Consider the following 13,645-nt stretch of genomic DNA (forward strand, 5'->3'; position numbering starts at 1 on the left):
GTACATCCTAGCAACAGCACCACGTAAAGGAGTGCAAATCTTTGGATGGACATCATGGCCACAGGTGTTACCTGTTAAAAAGAGAAATGGCAACTACAAAAGTAGTGATTTAGTTTGCTTTACTGTGTGTGTGTGTGTGTGTGTGTTTGTGAGAGAGAGAGAGATAGAGGGAGAGGTGTACAGTGTCTCACTCTACAGCCCAGGGACCTGTAGCCAGAGAGAGAGAGAGAGAGAGGTGTGGTGTACAGAGTCTCACTCTGTAGCCCAAACTGTAGCATGATCTTCGCTCACTGCAACCTCTGTCTCCTGGGTTTAAGCAAATCTCATGTCTCAGCCTCCTGAGTAGCTGGGATTACAAGCATGTGCCACCACACCTGGCTGATTTTTGTATTTTTAGTAGAGATGGGGTTTTACCATGTCGGTCAGGCTGATCTCTAACTCCTGACCTCAGGTGATTTGCCCACCTCAGCTTCCCAAAGTGCTGGGATTATAAGCATGAGCCACCACGCCTGGCCATACTCTCAGTTTTTAAATGCTGGCTACTAAAAATTTAAAAGCTACCTCTTTAGGCTGGACATGGTGGTTCATGCCTGTAATCCCAGCACTTTGGGAGGCCGAGGAGGGTGGATCAGCAGGTCAGGAGATCGAGACCATCCTCAACACAGTGAAACCCCATCTCTATTAAAAATACAAAAAATTAGCTGACCGTGGTGGCACGTGCCTGTAGTCCCAGCTACTCAGGACAGGCAGGATAATCGCTTGAACCAGGAGGCAGAGGTTGCAGTGAGTGGAGATCATACCACTGCACTCTAGCCTGGGTAACAGATTGAGACTCCATCTCAAAAAAAACAAAAACAAAAACAAAAACTACCTCTTTATATCAGATTCAACCTGTGAGATGCCAAATTGTGATCTCTGCCATACCCTATACCCTATATATATTTATTTAGAGACCTTTTTATTTTCTGTACTGCTTCGAAGTCATTGATTCCAGAATGTGGTTCAACATATGTGTTGAATGATTTGTTTATCATATACAGTAAGTTTTATACATATTCACTTTGAAGTATGCGTATATTATATAACTAGATGGAGTTAATACTTCTTTTTATTTTTATTTTTTAAAGATATTCAATGCAGGAAATGTATGATGTAGTATCGGGAGTGGAGGATTACAAGCATTTTGTTCCTTGGTGCAAAAAATCAGATGTTATATCAAAGAGATCTGGATATTGTAAAACACGATTAGAAATTGGATTTCCACCTGTGTTGGAGCGATATACATCAGTAGTAACCTTGGTGAAACCTCATTTAGTAAAGGTAACAGTTTTGTTTTTTGTTGTTTTTAAATATTCTCCCATATATTAACTCTGTCAAATGGGTTAAAATGTAATAGCCTAAAAAAACTTATTTAACCTAACAGGAGGAGGATAAAAAATATATTACGTTTTCTAACTGTGTTACTTTATACAATATTAGCATTATTCTTTCCAAATAAAAGTTTGAATATAATATGGGAATGGGAAACTTTTGCCTTTTTTTTCCATTTTGTTGAGGACTGCTGACCCACAGGACAGATCACTTGCACCACCCAAGTGGGAAATGTTTTAATTTAATTTTTCAGCTGTTTTAAAGTATGAATTAAATACTTTATTATTGGGGGAAGAGTAAATTTGTTTACTAAAAATATAGTTTTTTAAATTAAAGAAGGAATGGTGGGGAGGAAGGAAGGAAAAAAATTAAAGTGGTGAGAGGATAAACAAAGGTAGAAAAGATACAGGCATGGTGCTGTGGCTCACCCCTTTAATCCCAGCACTTTGGGAGGCCAAGGCGGGCGGATCACAAGGTCAGGAGTTGGAGACTAGCCTGACCAACATGGTGAAACCCCATCTGTACTAAAAATACAAAAATTAGCCGGGCATGGTGGCACGTGCCTGTAGTCCCAGCTACTCAGGAGGCTGAGGCAGGAGACTCACTGGAACCCGGAGGCAGAGGTTGCAGCATGCCGAGATAGCGCCACTGCACTGCAGCCTGGGCAACACAGCGAGACTCCGTCTCAAAAACAAAACAAAAAAACAAAACAAAGATAAATAGGTCATGTCAGGAGGCTGAGATCGGAACCCAAGAAGTCGAGGCTAGAGAGAGCTGTGATTAAGCCACTGCACTTCAGCCTGGGCAACAGAGTGAGACCCTGTCTCAAAAAAAAATTAAAATGAAAAGAAAAAATATAAAAATATTGGGGGGCACAGTGGCTCACACCTGTAATCCCAGCACTTTGGGAGGCCAACTCCTGAAGTCAGGAGTTCGAGACCAGCCTGGCCAATGTGGTGAAACCCCGTCTCTACTAAAAATACAAAAAAATTAGCCAATGTGGTGGCAAGCTGCTGTAATTTCAGCTACTTGAAGCTGAGGCAGAAGAATCACTTGAACCCAGGAGGCAGAGTTTGCAGTGAGCTGAGATCATGCCAGTGCACTCCAGCCTGGGCAACAAGAATGAAACCCTGTCTCAAAAAAAAAAAAAATATATATATATATATATATATATATATAAAACATTGTTGAGATTATCCTGCCAAGTACCAGGTACTGAAATGCCAACCCTCTTACATTACATTAATCATCTTATGCTTGTCAGAGGTGGATACACTTATGGAAAAGGGTACCAGCCTTAAAAACAAAAAGGCAGAATTCCATGCGATAATGCATATTTCTTTTGCATTCCTATTTTGTAGTGGCCAAAGATTTTTAAAACTGAGTTATTTTTTGCCCACAGGATTTAATGATCATATCATTTCTTGGTAACTGCCCAGAGCCAAATACCTTAGTCAGCTCTTTGTTAGGCATTGAAGGGGGTGCAGCTCTCAGATGTGCTCTTTCTGGTGCAGCTAGAAAGAGAAAGAGAACACTCTAACTGTCCAGTGAAGCTAAGACCCTATCTGCCCTGTTCTTACCCTCAAAACTTGAATTCCACTTGAAATGTTGTGGACTAGGATTTTGCTATTATTGCAAATGTTTTCACATGCTTGCCTCATTGTTTTAGAGCATTTAAACTATTGTCTCTCATAATAGCTAACATTTATTGAGCCCATTTTACTGCTTTACTTGAATTATTCAAATTCTCACAACAGCCCTTTGAGGTTCAAGGGTTATTATTTATTTTAGAGTTGAGCGAACTAAGGCTTAGAAGAGATAGAAAACTTCCAATGTCACAGAGCCAAGACTCCAGCTGTCTGACACCAGTGAATATTTCTATAACCTTAATTTTTTTTTCTATTTCCTGAGCTCAATTTACCATTCAGTCCCTTAGAACTTAAATCTTTTTTTTTTTTTTTTTTGGTGATGGAGTCTCACTGGGTCGCCCACGCTGGAGTGCAGTGGCGCCTCCAGGGGCGCAATCTCGGCTCACTGCAAGCTCCGACTCCTGGGTTCACACCATTCTCCTGCCTCAGCCTCCCGAGTAGCTGGGACTTCAGGCTCACGCCATCGAGCCTGGCTAATTTTTTGTGTTTTTAGTAGAGATGAGGTTTCACCGTGTTAACCAGGATGGTCTCTACCTCCTGACCTCGTGGTCTGCCCGCCTCAGCCTCCCAAAGTGCTGGAATTATAGGCATGAACCACTGCGCCTGTCCAGAACTTAAATCTTAGTATATATATTAGGCTGCTTCTAACTAAAAGAACTCTAAATAAATCTCATTTCTTCCTCACTCTCTGCTTTTCTTCTATTCGGAACCTGCTGCCTTTTTTTTTTTTTTCTTTCTGAGACAGTGTTGCTCTGTTGCCCAGGCTGCAGTACAGTAGCACGATCATAGCTCATTGCAACCTCTGCCTCCTGGGTTCAAGTGATTCTCCTGCCTCAGCCTCCCAAGTGACTGGGATTATAGGCATGTGCCACCACGCTTGGCTAATTTTTTTGTATTTTTAGTGGAGAAGCGGTTTCTCCATATTGGCCATGCTGGTCTTGAACTCCTGACCTCAGGTGATCTGTCCGCCTTGGCCTCCCAAAGTGCTGGGATTATAGCCGTGAGCCACCAGGCCCAGCCTCTCTCCCCTGCCTTCTTAAAACCTACAGGATAAGCTAGGTTTGGTAGCATGCACCTGTAATCCCAGCTACTCAGGAGGCTGAAGCAGAAGGATTGCTTGAGCCCAGGAGTTTGAGGTTGTAGTGTACAGTGATCATGCCTGTGAATAGCTACTGCATTCTAGCCTGGGCAACATAGCAAGTAAGACTCCATCTCTAAAAAACAAACAAACAGGCTGGACGAGGTGGCTAATACACGTAATCCCAGCACTTTGGGAGGCCGAGGCCGAGATGGGTGGATCACCTGAGGTCAGGAGTTTGAGACCATCCTGGCCAACATGGTGAAGCCCCATCTCTACTAAAAATACAAAACTTAGCCAGGCATGGTGGCAGGTGCCTATAATCCCAGCTACTTGGGAGGCTGAGGCAGGAGAATCACTTGAACCCAGGAGGCAGAAGTTGCAGTGAGCCGAGATCGTGCCATTGCACTCCAGCCTGGGCAATGAGCGAAATTCCATCTTAAAGCAAACAAACATAAAACAAAAACAAAACCACACAGGATAAAGTAAATCGCTTTATCATTGCACATTGACCCATTTACTTCCCTGCTCCCTCGTCCCACGTAATACTATACTTAATGTTCAGCTAATACTATATGTCTTGAAAGTTCCATGAATGCACAGTGCAGTACTATTCCACAGCCATGTGCCTTTGCATCTTGCTTATTCTTCTATCTGTAATGCACTTACCTTCTTGATATTCCTTGAAATTCTGACCATCTGGGGTCATTTTCTCTCTTTCCTTTCATATTGATAGGTAGCACTACCTTGGTGATTCTTCGGTACTTTATTCATGCTTTCACTTATCACTCAGTGATATATTTCTTCAACAGGATTTCTCCTTGACAAGACTGTGGTACTTGAGGGAAGGAACCCCTGTCTTTTTCATCTCTGTATCCTCAACAGCAGTACTATAATGATGGGAGTCGTGAGGGCTCCATACTTACGAAGCTTTCACTACCTCTATTCTTGGATTATTGCAGATTGAGAGACATTCATGATAATCTTAAGAGTAACTTGCAGCACTGCTAAGCGGGGAGATAAACTGTGTTAGAAAAAAAAGTAATCTTCATAATAACCTGCATTAGATGATCATAGCTATCTCAATTTTATGAAGCTTAAGGAGATTAAGAACCTTGGGCAAATTCACACTTGCATGTGTCTGACTCCAAAACTGTTTTTTCTTTTTCCCCCAACTCTCCTTCCCCCTATTTTTTCATTATAAGCTGCCTCACATAATAATGCTAGTTTGTTTTTTAAAGACACATTTGAGAATATATGCTCAACTTTCAGTTGTTCCTGGGTTCAGTTTCCAGAATTTTTTTTTTTGAGATCGAGTGTCACTCTTGTTGCCCAGGCTGGAGTGTAATGGCATGATCTCGGTTCACCGCATCCTCTGCCTCCTGGGTTCAAGCGATTCTCCTGCCTCAGCCTCCTGAGTAGCTGGGATCACAGGCATGCACCATCAGACCGAGCTAATTTTTGTATTTTTAGTAGAAACAGGGTTTCACCATGTTGGCCAGGCTGGTCTCAAACTCCTGACCTCAAGTGGTCTGCCTGCCTCAGCATCCCAAAATACTGGGATTACAGGCATGCGCCACCATGCCTGGCCTAGGTTCTGGATTTTATTTATTTGTTTATTTATTTATTGAGACAGAGTTTCGCTCTTGTTGCCCAGGTTTTGGATTTGATTGGTTGATTGATTGATTGAGATGGAGTTTCGCTCTTGTTGCCCAGGCTGGAGTACAATGGCACAATCTCGGCTCAGCACAACCTCCGTCTCCTGGGTTCAAGCGATTCTTCTGCCTCAGCCTCCTGAGTAGCTGGGATTACAGCCATGTGCCACCACACCCAGCTAATTTTGTATTTTTAGTAGCGACGGGGTTTCTCCATGTTGGTCAGGCTGGTCTTGAACTCCTGACTTCAGGTGATCCACCTGCCTTGGCCTCCCAAAGTGCTGGGATTACAGGCATAAACCACCATGCCCGGCCAGGTTCTGGATTTTAATACCCAATAGACAACACAGTAAAAATAATTATTGTTATTTTTTACCCAATACAGTAAAAATTATTATAAGGGAAGAACAGAAACCATGTGACAATTCTGCGAATTATTAGCTGACCAAAACATGCCTGTCACTTAATATGTCAGTAATTCTAGTCTACACTAATCTTTAATGGCCAGAAGCCCTTGAACATTTTCAGAGAGGCAACAGTTCAATGACTTTTACTGCCTGCTTCATGATACAAACATTTTGTATGGATTAGTTTATATAATGGTCTGGATCAGTTCTCTCAGAACAGTCAGTAGTGGGTCATCATAGTGACAACTTCTGCTGTTCAGTATCTCTGCTGTAAAAATGAGGTCTTTGGCAAACTGTTCCTGTCAAAACATAACAGTAAAAATCTGTGCATCTTTGGGCTAGATAATTGAAGTGAGTGAAATACTGCCAGATTTCGTATAAAAGTAGTCAGAGGAGGCCGGGTGTGGTGGCTCATGCCTGTAATCCCAGCACTTTGGGAGGCCGAGGCAGGGGGAGATCACGTGGTCAGGAGATGGAGACCATCTTGGTTCACATGGTGAAATATCGTGTCTACTAAAAATACAAAAAAAAATTAGCCGGGTGTGGTGGTGAGTGTCTGTAGTCCCAGCTACTTGGGAGGCTGAGGCAGGAGAATGGCATGGACCTGGAAGGCGGAGCTTACAGGGAGCTGAGATCCCGCCACTGCACTCCAGCCTGGGTGACAGAGTGAGACTCCATCTCAAAAAAATAAATAAATAAATAGAGGAACTGACTCCCAAACCTGTTTATCCTTTACTCCGAAAACCTGTTTATCCTTTAGTGTTAAATTTCCTATAAGCTTCTTAAATGATTGTAAAGAAAGGCAGAATGTATTATCCTAAAATTGGGCAACTGAAATAACAAGATTTTATTATAGACTCTTGATGCTCTTAAAAATTACTTGTGCACTTCAGGAATGCTCTGGGTTATTTGTGCAGGTGAGGTGGCTCACGCCTGCTGTAATCCCCGCACTTTGGGAGGCCAAGGCAGGAGGCTCACTTGAGCCCAAGAGTTCATTACCAGCCTGGGCAACATAGGGAGAACACAGCTCTACAAAAAATAAAAAAATTAGCTGGGCGTGGTGTCACACGCCTGTGGTCCCAGCTACTTGGGAGGCTGAGGTGGGAAAAAGTAAAAAAAAGCTGAGCGTCACTCAGGGTCATAACCAGCATCATCAGTCCTAACAATGAACTAGTAACTATGGTTCTGGTTACCATTTTCACATTGCAGATGGCAACTCTTTCATGGATCTCATAAATTTTTATTGATTGATTTATTTTTAAGACAGTTTTATTTTTAAGACTGTCACCCAGGCTGGAGTTCAGTGGCGAATTATATTCTCATCATGCCCTGCCTCCAGGGCTCAAGCAGTCCCCACCAGCCTCCTGGATACTGCACTGCCAAGTATGCATCACTACACCTGGCTAATTTTTTTTTTGAGACGGAGTCTCGCCTCTCTGCCCGGCTGGAGTGCAGTGGCCGGATCTCAGCCTCACTGCAAGCCCGGGCCCCGGGTTTACTTATCTCCGCCTCAGCCTCCCGAGTAGCTGGGACTACAGGCGCCCGCCACCTCGCCCGGCTAGTTTTTTGTATTTCTTAATAGAGACGGGGTTTCACCGTGTTAGCCAGGATGGTCTCGATCTCCTGACCTCGTGATCCGCCCGTCTCGGCCTCCCAAAGTGCTGGGATTACAGGCTTGAGCCACCGCGCCCGGCACACCTGGCTAATTTTTAAATTTTTTTGAAGAGACAAGGAATCTCGTTTTGTTGCCCAGGCTGGAGTGCAGTGGCATAATCATAGCTTACTGCAGCCTCGAACTCCTGGGCTCAAGTGCTTCCCCCAACCTTGGCCTCCCAAAGTGATGGGATTACAAGTGTAAGCCACCACATCCAGCCACAATAAGTATATTTTTAATGATACAAAATAGGAACTACCAAGATGCACTGCACATAGTATGGTTAAGTGTTGTGATTGTGTGCCTACTGAATATAAAATATACATGTGCGTTGAAAAAATCAGAAAGAAATGGATCAGTTCTAAGGGCCAGGACTACACAGTTAGGAAAACTAGATAGAGGCCTCTAGGAATAAGGAGCAAAGAGTGAAGGAAAGACTATACGTGATTAATAAGAGAAGTCTTTGAGTAGGAGATAAATGTGTACCAGGTACCTTATTAACATTTCAGCGATCTCATGATATAAAGTAGGTATTATTTTGCAGATTAAGGAAATAGGGTATGGGGATTTAACTTGTTCACGATCACTTATATGTAACAGAGCTGGAAATAAGCTTCCAAGAAGCTCCCTCTTTTGCTGCTAGAGGAAGGAAAGCTAAGTAGCAAAGCAGGTGTTAGCAATGGAAGAGAAAACAACTGGCAATCTTGGGGATCCCTGCAGAAAAAAAAAAAGGCTAATATTGGCAAGACATTACTTCCTAGTACCAACTAAAAATTAGATCTCTTTATCTCCTGTGGTCTGACCTATAAAAATTATTACGAAAGAAATCAGCCTCAATCATAGTAGATTCTTAGATTCTGGCCAGTAGCAAAGGTATTTAACTGTGGTTTTATTTTTTCATTCTGTTCTAGGCATCTTGTACTGATGGGAGACTTTTCAATCATTTGGAGACTATTTGGCGTTTTAGCCCAGGTCTTCCTGGCTACCCAAGAACTTGTACCTTGGATTTTTCAGTAAGTCTCATAAAGCCTTTGATTTGTTTCACTAATAAGGTAAAATTGGTAAAAAGTAATCATTTTTTAGAACACAGAGGCCATAATTATATTGAAGACCTTTTTCTGCATAAATGCTAATGAACATTTCTTTTTTATTCTATTTCTTGCAACCTTGAATGTTCCTTCATTCTCTACTTTCTATTTTTTACAAATCTGTAGATTATAAGACACATGCCATGACTTTTTGACCAGCTTAATAACAGTTTTGAACTTAATAGTTTTAAATTAACACCAAATGAAAGAACACATTGCATATAAGATGCAGAAACAGGCTAAGTGCAGTAGCCCATGTCTGGAATCCCAGCACTTTGGGAGGCTGAGGCAAGCGGATCACCTGAGGTCAGGAGTTCGAGACCAGCCTGACCAATATGATGCAACCCTAGTAAAAATACAAAAATTAGCCAGGCGTGGTGGCATGCACCTGTAATCCCAGCTACTTGGGAGGCTGAGACAGGACAATCACTTGAACCCGGGAGGCAGAGGTTGCAGTGAGCCGAGGTTGTGCCATTGCACTCCAGCCTGGGCAACAAGAGCGAAACTGCCTCAAAACAAATAAAAATAAAAATAAAATTATCCCCGTGTAGTGGTGCCCACCAGTAGTCTTAGCTGCTGAGAAGGCTAACAAGCAGATCGCTTGAGTCCAAGGGTTCGAGCTTGCAGTGAACTATGATCACATCACTGCACTCCATCCTGGGCAACAGAGTGAGACCCTGTCTCAAAAAAATTAAATTTAAAAATAAAAGATGCAGAAATAAGGTAATAGGTTTTTTTCATTTTTTTGAATCTAGAGTCTGGTAACTTTCTGTTTTTTTTTTTTTTTTTTCTCAGATGGGGCCTTACTCTGTCACCCAGGTTGGAGTGCAGTGCTGTGATATTTACTCACTGCAACCTCTGCTTCCCTGGCTCACGTGATCCTCCCACCTCAGCCTCCCAAGTAGCTGGGACTACAGGAATGCACCACTGCACACACTTATTTTTGTATTTTATGTAGGGACGGGGTTTCGCCATGTTTCCCAGGCTGGTATCGAACTCCTGGGCTCAGGAGATCCGCCTACCTCGGCCTCCCAAAGTGCTGGGATTACAGTCATGAGCCACCGCACCCAGCCTAGTAACTTTTTTTTCATGTAATCTTAGTTATAGCAAACTTAAAGCAAGTTGTGGTTTTTCTTTGCCAACAGGTAATATGGGAGTTGTTCTCTGTACATGCAACTCGGGCATTGAATTTTAAGAAATGGTGGCAATTTTGACTAAATTATCGTGTGCTGTTCTCAGCTCTTGAGTAATTTTCATTAAAGCATTATAGACATTAATAGGACAATTGGGGCCGAGCACAGTGGCTCACACCTGTAGTCCCAGCACTTTGGGAGGCCGAGGTGGGCAGATCACTTGAGGCCAGGAGTTTGAGACCAGCCTGGCCAACATGATGAAACCCCATCACTACTAAAAATACAAAATTAGCCGGTTGTGGGGGTGCATGCCTGTAGTCCTAGCTACTTGAGAGACTGAAGCAGGAGAATCACTTGAACCCAGGAAGCAGACGTTGCAGTCATCTGAGATTGCGCCACTGCACTCCAACCTGGGAGACAGAGTGAGACACTGTCTCAAAAGACAGTTCGGAAAATTTGAATAAGGTCTGTATAAATTAGATAATAGCATTATTATCTAGTAGTAGTAACTCCCTTTGTTAATTTCCTGATTTTGAGAATTACAGTATGGTTATTGAAGACATTAAAATAGGGAAATTTGAGTAATGGGTACATGGGAATTATTTGTATTGTTTTGCAGGTTTTCTTTTACAAAAATGAAATTATTTCATAATGAAAAGTAAACATTTTAATATTTAGAGGATATTTGGTCCTTAAAACACAGTTCTCAAACCAGTTGTCTTGAATTCTATATGGAACAATGAGAGGGTATAAAGAAAGTTCTAAAAGGGTATCTAAGGGAGAGAATACAGTCATGGGTTCTTAGTTTCTGTTTCTGGTTGGGCCAGTAAAGCCTCTTCCTCATCCCTCTTTTCCACTTACCACTAGAGACAGAAACTAAAACCCATGGCTTCAGGCTGTTAAAAGCCTAAAACAAAACAAAACAACAACTACAAAATAAGGTGGATTGGACAAGCTTGTCCAAATCATTGGCTACTTTAAGATTGAACCACATGAGCGGGCATGATGGCTCATGCCTGTAATCCCAACACTTTGTGAGGCCTAGGTGGGTGGATCACTTGAGGTCAGGAGTTTGAGACCAGCTTGGCCAACGTGGTGAAACCCCGTCTCTACTAAAAATACAAAAATTAACTGGACATGGTGGCGTGTGCCTGTGGTCCCAGCTACTCTGGAGGCTGAGGCAGGAGAATTGCTTGAACCTGGAAGGCTGAGGTTGCAGTGAGCCAAGATTGGGCCATTGCCCTCCATCCAGCCTGGGCGACAGAGCAAGGCTCTGTCTCAAAAAAAAAAAAAAAAAAAGATTAAACCACTTACACCATCTGCCCTGTGGGTTAGGCACACATGTGCATGCACACTTCTAGCTTCCTCTTCCTGCTGGTGCTTCTCAATGATACCTATGAGAAGGATCGCTTCCCTTCCTTATTTCCTTTTGTGGGATAGGATGGATCTAAAAGGGGCACATTAATAAGAAGGCATAGTGATTAATGTATTCAGCAAAGGTTTTTTCCAATCTTAAGAAACAGATTTTTTCCCTTGAAATGAAATTTGGTTGGCCTTGTTTATGTAAGCTTATTATGCCAGCAGTTGTGCTTGTTGCAGTAAAAGAAGATGCCCTCTTTTCGGGGGGTGCTAAAAATCCCACCTACATACATCCACACAGTTCTACCTTAGATACCCAGTTCATAGTGTGAACACCACTGTCCTAAGTGGAGATTTAGTTTAAAAAAAAAATTTCTGGCTGAGCAGTGGTTCACGCCCATAATCTCAACACTTTGGGAGGCTGAGGTGGGCAGATTGCATTAGCCCAGGAGTTTGAGATCAGCCTGGGCAACATAGCAAAACCCCTTCTCTAGCAAAAAACAAAAAACAAAACAAACACACACACACACACACACACACACACACAGATTAGCCACGTGTAGTGGCATGTGCCTGTACTACCAGCTACTTGGGAGACAGAGGTGGGAGGATTGCTTGAGCCTAGGAGGTTGAGGCTACAGTGAGCCGCGATTGTGCCACTGCACTCCAGCCTGGGCAACAAAGCAAGAGTCTTTCTCCAGGAGAAAAAAAAAAAAAAGCAAAAAATAATTTTCAATATTTTTCTACAGATTTCTTTTGAATTTCGATCACTTCTACATTCTCAGCTTGCCACATTGTTTTTTGATGAAGTTGTGAAGCAGATGGTAGCTGCCTTTGAAAGAAGAGCATGTAAGCTGTATGGTCCAGAAACAAATATACCTCGGGAGTTAATGCTTCATGAAGTCCATCACACATAAAGGCAAAAAAGAACTGGTGTCACCTGCTTCTAACTTTAGTGTGTTCACTTTTAGGAAGTATTTTCATGACATGTTTTCAGAAGCCAGAAAGCATTTGTTAAACGCAACTTTGGTTATAAACCTGCACCATTGAAAATTTGCACATAGAATATAGACTCACTTATACATAGAATTATTTCTTCAATCAAGTATAATTCAAAATAATATGGACATTATCATGTTCTGCATTACAATAATGGGATGTCATCACCATTGCTAGAATACGGGCATGATTCTTTTGAGCAGAAGTTGAAACTGTAAATTTAAACCTTTTAATTATCACCTTACCTGAAAGAGGTTAGTTAAGATATTCACGCAGTATGTATTATATTAACCATATCACACTTAAGTTATTAAATTCAGACTATTTGTAACTTATTGTTATAGGGCCTGCCATATGGCTTAGGATATTTGAGTAATCATATATTTAAAGTAAAAACCTTGGGCTGGGCGCAGTAGCTCACGCCTGTAATTCCAGCACTTTGGGAAGCTGAGGTGGGCAGATTAGTTGAGGTCAGGAGTTTGAGGCCAGCCTGGCCACCATAGTGAAACCCCATCTCTACTAAAAATACAAAATTACGGGCCGGGCGCGGTGGCTCACGCCTGTAATCCCAGCACTTTGGGAGGCCGAGGAAAGGGCGGATCACAGTCAGGAGATCGAGACCACGGTGAAACCTCGCTCTACTAAAAAAATACAAAATTAGCCGGGCGCTGGGTTGTGGCCAGGTCCCAGCTACTCGGGAGGCTGAGGCAGGAGAATGGCGGAACCCGGGAGGAAGGAGCTTGCAGTGAGCTGAGATCCCGCCACTGCACTCCAGCCTGGGCGACAGAGCAAGACTGCCTCAAAAAAAAAACACAAAATTAGCTAGCATAGTGGCACACACCTGTAATTCCAGTTACTTGGGAGGCTGAGGCACAAGAATCGCTTGAACCCGAGAGGCGGAGGTTGCAGTGAGCCAAGATCGCCCTGCTGCACTCCAGCCTGGGCAACAGAGGGAGACTCTGTCTCCAAAAAAAAACAAAAAACAAAAACAAAAGCTGTTAGTGAAGGTTCCCTGGGACTTTTGATATTTTAAAAATTGTTCTTATGACTAGTAGATAAATTCAGTGCCATAATGAGGCTAGCTCCCAGATAAACAGTGAATTTTTTTCTTTTTTTTTTTTTGGTGAGTGGTCCAGAGCTTTAAGCTACTTTTCCAGTAGTTTGCCACTTTCTCCGAGGTAGTTTGGCTGCTCTTTCAATTATGCTAATTGTGTGTCAAATTTTGTCTACAACAGTAGGCAACAGATGAAGA

At 42.6% G+C, this 13,645-nt stretch overlaps 1 protein-coding gene across 3 annotated transcripts in view; it reads left to right on the top strand.

Annotated features, from left to right (window-relative positions):
* Positions 1-12,333, top strand: part of COQ10B (coenzyme Q10B) — a 34,626-nt gene extending 22,293 nt beyond the window's left edge. For all 3 annotated transcript variants that reach the window (XM_021923832.2, XM_003907765.5, XM_009182684.3), the window contains 3 exons: positions 1,128-1,320; positions 8,726-8,827; positions 12,144-12,333. In XM_021923832.2, the coding sequence (XP_021779524.2) occupies positions 1,128-1,320; positions 8,726-8,827; positions 12,144-12,311 (463 nt within the window). In that variant the 3' untranslated portion in view covers positions 12,312-12,333. The remainder of the gene's footprint in view (positions 1-1,127; positions 1,321-8,725; positions 8,828-12,143) is intronic.
* The last annotated feature ends 1,312 nt before the right edge of the window (positions 12,334-13,645 follow it).

This window comes from Papio anubis, chromosome 10 (genome assembly GCF_008728515.1).
Source record: "Papio anubis isolate 15944 chromosome 10, Panubis1.0, whole genome shotgun sequence".
NCBI classification, from domain to species: domain Eukaryota; kingdom Metazoa; phylum Chordata; class Mammalia; order Primates; family Cercopithecidae; genus Papio; species Papio anubis.